We start from the raw sequence: 6000 nt of genomic DNA, 5'->3' as shown, positions 1-6000 counted from the left end.
TATATAACATACAGGACCAAAGGGGGGTGGGAAATATGTCTGTGTGTGAACTGTAGTTAAATGTGGAGAGGAAGAGGGCCCCCCAGGGCTGGATGGAGCTCGGATGCGGCCCTCAGCTCCGGAAGGGAATGGGGCCCTTTCTGTCTCCAGCTCTCCTTTGTCAACTACAAATTGCCACTGTTTTATGTGTTGAATATGGACCTAATCTATGTGTTAATCTATGGACCTAATAACTATCTGAGGGACGCGGGTGGAGCTGTGGGTTAAACCACAGGGCCTAGGACTTGCCGATCAGAAGGTCGGCCGTTAGAATCCCCGGGACAGGGTGAGCTCAGTCCCAGCTCCTGCCAACCTAGCAGTTCTAAAGCATGTCAAAGTGCAAGTAGATAAATAGGTACTGCTCTGGAGGGAAGGTAAACGGCGTTTCCGTGCGCTCCTCTGGTTCGCCAGAAGCGGCTTAGTCCTGCTGGCCACATGGCCCGGAAGCTATCTGTGGACAAACGCCGGCTCCCTCAGCCAGTAAAAGCGAGATGAGCGCCAGTTTCCTCCATTCCAATGCTATTTTGCCCTTGGAAAAGGGACTCCAGGAAGTGCCCAGAGGTGACAATTGCTGAGCTGGTTATTGGAAAGCCTCATCCCATCCCCAGACTTGCCAAGGGGTCCAGACATGCAAAGGAAGTTCTGTTGTACTTTTGGGTGGTGGATACTTGAGACTTGTTTGCCTATGCTAATCCTATCCTTGGGTCTTGCACTGACTCATTTTCCTTAGGTTAATCTTGTGTAACCCTCCCCTTTCTGACGTTTTAGTGGTGTAGCAATGACGTATTGATGATGCTGTACGAACTGCATTCTGGGATATGGTGGGAAGTTTTAAAAGTCAATGTCGCCCCATTGCTCTGGGTTCTCTCGCTGCTGTTGAACCTGTTGCGCAACAAGAAAGGATCTCAGTCTACTGGCTGCTGTTTTGCTCCAAATTGCTTGGCGGGAATTTCCTTCTTTTACTGACCGCACGGACCCACGGGGGACTTGTGCCCTGACGAGCTGGGATCTTTTTGGTGATGCAATGTATTCCTTTTTTCCTACACCTCTTTGCTAATAATCTGGAGCTTTCCCCTCCATACTCACAGAAGAGTTGTTTAGAGTATGGAATGCTGATCATTGTTTTGTTGATTTCTAGGGAATCTAGTTCTCTCCGTTTTTGTTCTATAGCTTTAAGGACTTTTTTAGATCCTGTTTGTAGCATGATGAGAGGGCCGTGATGTCTTGTTCTGTCTTGCTAACTTTTAAGGAGGTTTGTTTTTTAAGGGATGCTTTTAGCAACTTGTAAGACATAAGGGGGAAGCAATAAATCTGCTGTGCTGGCACTTCCCCCCCGTCCAGACAGGGTCCCGAGTAGCTCAAACAGGAAGATGCTAACCGCAGAATGTCCCGGTATAGCAGATGGCCGCGTAGGAGCGTAAGGGCCGAAGTTCCTTTTCTTCCTTCTTACCATAAATCAGGGGAAAGGTTAAATGCATGTTCAGACTGAAAAAGCAGACGTTGGGAGGGAACTCTTTACATGATCAGGGGGCAAGGCTTGAATGCGCTCATTGGTTTTCTTTTTGCTGCTGTGTGCGATTGTATCGATTATTTCATGTATGTACTCAGGTATAAAGCCTCAGGGCGCTGGAGCCCGGGGCCCAGTCTTTGGGAAAGGATTCCACTGGGTGTCTTATTGCTCAGCAATAAATATCACTTTCTTTTTCTCCACTGCTGCGTCTGTCAATTCTGGGACACAATTTGAGTGGCTCACTGGTACCTTAAAAATCCTGGCAACAAGGGGAATTATTTTACTTAGTAAGGCGTGGGGAGGGGTGCTGAGAGTGAGTTGTAGACTGTTGGGTAATGGGGAGTGTCTTTTTATGTCACCTGGACTGGTGTTGGGTGGGGATCTCTGTGGAGGTGTGAGGCTGGGGGGAATATTGATCGTGTTAGCTGTATTGATGGCTTGGGGGGAGAGGAAAAGGAGGAGGGGGGTCACCAGTCCATTGGGTTGAGGTGACTTCTGGTTGCTTCATTCTGCCTTCTGCCACATTGGCCTCCCCTCCCCGTTCCGTGTCATTGGCAAATGGGATGAGCACCCCCTCAGTTCCTTCATCCAAGTCGTTCATAAAGACGTTGAACAACAACGGGCCCAGGACAGAACCCTGCAGCACCCCTCTTGTCACTTTTCCCCAGGATGATGAGGAACCATGGAGGCGGACTGTGTGGGCTCGGTTAGTCAAATCCACCTAAGAGTTTCCTCATTCAGCCCACATTTTAGAAGCTTAAAGGCAAAAATATTATGGGGGACCAACAAAGTTTGTAACTCCATCCAGAGAAAGGGGAGGAGAGATTTCTCTGGCTTTTCCTGTTTTTGAGAAATCCATGCTTTTATCTTGTATGTTTATGTTGTGAAATCTTCAGATGAAAGCACATAAATATTAAAAATGATAAAAAATAAGGATATTGACAGGCAGAAACGTGCAAAGGAAGGTGATTTATGTATTTATTTAATTTGTCTACCACCCGACCCAGTGGTGCCAACTTGAATAAAATATTGGAGGAAGGGGCCAGGTAAGGCCTGCCTTGCACAATCAAACACATGATGCATAAAGGGCATTGGAATGGCAATGCCTATCAACTGGGGGGGTGGCCCCCTCAAATATACTATTGGGGGGCAAAAACCCCTTGGCCTCTAAGTGTTGACTCCTGTTCCCACATGTCTCAGAACGATTACAACATAAAAACACAACATAAAAACACAAAATACACATCAGTAACTCAACTCCCCACCACATGTTAAAAGGGCCTTAGATGTTAATCAGCCAAAGGCCTGGTTAAAAAGGTGCGTATTAACAAGGCTCCTAAAGCTATAGAATGAAGGGTTTATCCCCTGTATGAATTCTCTGATGCTTAGTGACAGCAGAGCTGTGACTGAAGCTCTTTCCACATTCCCCACACTGATAGGGTTTCTCCCCTGTATGAATTCTCTGATGGGAAGTGAGATTGGAGCTCTGTTTGAAGCTCTTTCCACATTCCATGCACCGATAGGGTTTCTCCCCTGTATGAATTCTCTGATGCTTAGTGAGATGGGAGCTCGTCCTGAAGCTCTTTCCACATTGCCCACACTGATAGGGTTTCTCCCCTGTATGAATTCTCTGATGGGAATTGAGATTGGAGCTCTGAGTGAAGCTCTTCCCACATTCCATGCACTGATAGGGTTTCTCCCCTGTATGAAGTTTCTGATGCTTAGTGACAGCAGAGCTGTGACTGAAGCTCTTTTCACATTCCCCACACTGATAGGGTTTCTCCCCTGTATGAATTCTTTGATGAGAAGTGAGATGGCAGCTCTTTTCACATTCCACACACTGATAGGGTTTCTCCCCTGTATGAATTCTCTGATGGGAAGTGAGATGGGAGCTCTGATTGAAGCTCTTTCCACATTCCCCACACTGATAGCGTTTCTCCCCTGTATGACTTCTCTGATGCTTAGTGAGATGAGAGCTCGTCCTGACGCTCTTTCCACATTCCCCACACTGATAGGGTTTCTCCCCTGTATGAATTCTCTGATGGGAAGTGAGATCCGAGCTCTGCCTGAAGCTCTTTCCACATTCCCCACACTGATAGGGTTTCTCCCCTGTATGAATTCTCTGATGGGAAGTGAGATGGCAGCTCATACTGAAGCTCTTTCCACATTCCCCACACTGATAGGGTTTCTCCCCTGTATGAATTCTCTGATGCTTAGTGAGATGGGAGCTCCAACTAAAGCTCTTCCCACATTCCATGCACTGATAGGGTTTGTCTCCTGTATGAATTCTCTGATGCTTAGTGAGATGGCAGCTCATACTGAAGCTCTTTCCACATTCCACACACTGATAGGGTTTGTCTCCTGTATGAATTCTCTGATGCTTAGTGAGATTGGAGCTCTGAGTGCAGCTGTCTCCACACTCCAAATTTTTGCATGGCTTCTCCTCTCTGGGGATTTTGTCGTGTTCACCTTTGTTCTCGATTTCCAATTCATCACAATCTGCAATGGAGACAAAAAGGGATTAGAGCCTCAGGAACAAATGAAGAAGAACTGAAGGGAGTTGCGTGTGTGCTCGTTACCTTTGTGGTTTGTCATTAACCGACATATTTCTTACTAGATTCTGATGGGTTGTTGAATGTTGCTTTTTTTATATACTGTATGTCCAGAGACCTGTTGCCGCCAAGAGGGCCATATGGAGTCCTGCAGGCTTCCGTTGTGCACCCCTGCTCCATGCCTCTCTGCCCTCCTTGGCTGGCTTAGCAGAGTAATCGCAGCGGCGAGAAGCGAATGCAGTGTGGGGTAATAAACGTCAGACTTGACTCAGCCTGTTTTGCTTATCTCCAAGTCTTTATTCGTGTAGTAAGACAGCTCATAAAATTCCTGGTGAGAGAGCGCACATTTTCTCTCTCGCCTTCCGTCCGAGCAAACAACAGACTAACACACTCAGAGTAAAACCCTCCCGAATGTGTCTGTAACCACGCCTCAAGAAAGAGACGTCATTTAGAACGTCACTCAGAACTCTTTAACCCTGTAAGTTCTGAATCCCTTAACACCCCCTCTCGTCTTGCATCTTGAGGGAAACTGAGGACACCTATTTACAGACCTCTTTGAGTTCAACTCACCTCCCATTGCCTTTTGCCTCCCACTGGCATCTGTCCCAGGCAACTGTTGAACCCCTTCCACACTCCCAGAATCACACTGTGCGAAACCAACCCACGCACTGGTGACCTGAAACCTCTCAGGTGGAATCCCCTTTGTGGTGCGAGTTGACTGCCTGAGCACAATCTCAGGTGCTCCTCCTGACCCACTGGGATCAGCAAGTGTGTCTCCTAGCACAGAAGACTCCCCCTCTGATTTGCTGCGTCTTCGGGCCTTCTGCACTTGGCTAACAGGAGATGAAGGCTCACTCTTGGGTTCTCTCTTAACAGCCTGTGGAGAAACCCACCCCTGTGCTTGACCCTCTTCAGCAACCTGGTCTTCAGCAACAGGCTCCGCCTCTGTCTCTCCTTCCTCCCTTTCCTCCCCCTCAAAATCAGACAGACATTCTGAGAGAACATCAGGACCATCCCTAGGTTTTTGACCAACCACCCTGCTCACAGAACTCAGCATGCTTGCTGACCAGCAGCTTGGTCTGATCACCCTCTGGGTATGCAAACTTCCACCCATTTGTTGCAGGATCATACCCACAGAAGATCATTTCCTGGTACCTTGGACCACCTTCCTTCCATTGAGCTGTTGGTATTGGCACTGACGCCCTGGAACCAAACGCATGGAAGAAATGCACCTGTGGCTTTTTCTTGTGCAACAGAAAAAACGGTGTGTCACCTACAGCGTGATTGTAGGACCTGTTAAAAACAAAGCTGGCAAATTTCCAAGCTTCACTCCAAAAGCTCTGAGGCAGCCCAGAGTCACACAGTAAAACCCTGACAGCTTCAGCCAGTGTTTCACTCCTGTGCTCTGCCACGCCTCTCTCTTGAGGAGACTTAGCATCCGTCACCTGGTGACGAATTCCCTTTTGCTTGAAAAACTCCTTCAGAGCAGACCCAGTGAACTGTGACCCACGGTCGCTCTTGAACCCTTGCACTTTGGTGGAGAACCTTAGTTCCACCTCCGCAACCCAATCCTGGATCAGTTGCGCCGCCTCCCCCTGTGTTCTGAGAGAGAAAGACCATCCGTTCTGAGAAAAATCATCTGTCACTGTCAGCACATACCTGGCCCCACCCAGACTCTTACACTCCATGGGACCTGCAAGGTCTGTGTGAACAAGTTCAAAAGGTTTTGTGGTTACCCTCTCCACCCCGGGATAACTGCACCTTTGTACCTTTCTGCATGCCCTGCACTCTAGGGATCTCTCACATGGTGTGATTCTGCAACCCTTAGTGCAGCTGGGCAACCTCTGAACATCTTCCAAACAAGCATGAGACATTCTCCTGTGCCATACATGAACACAT

General features: G+C 48.0%; 1 protein-coding gene across 1 annotated transcript in view; it reads right to left on the bottom strand.

Moving 5' to 3' along the window:
- Positions 1-2831: 2831 nt before the first annotated feature.
- LOC308476308 (uncharacterized protein) overlaps positions 2832-6000 on the bottom strand; it is a gene marked incomplete at its 3' end in the record, with an annotated part of 76508 nt that continues 73339 nt past the window's right edge. Inside the window, exons 5-6 of the mRNA XM_081003848.1 lie at positions 3308-4048; positions 2832-2854 (exon numbers count right to left, since the gene is read on the bottom strand). Coding sequence (XP_080859974.1) covers positions 2832-2854; positions 3308-4048 — 764 coding nt within the window. The remainder of the gene's footprint in view (positions 2855-3307; positions 4049-6000) is intronic.

This window comes from Podarcis pityusensis, assembly GCF_964106645.2.
Source record: "Podarcis pityusensis genome assembly, chromosome: 4".
NCBI classification, from domain to species: Eukaryota; Metazoa; Chordata; class Lepidosauria; order Squamata; family Lacertidae; genus Podarcis; species Podarcis pityusensis.
The sequence above is the reverse complement of the archived record's forward strand: the minus strand, read 5'-3'. Positions and strand labels throughout refer to the sequence as shown.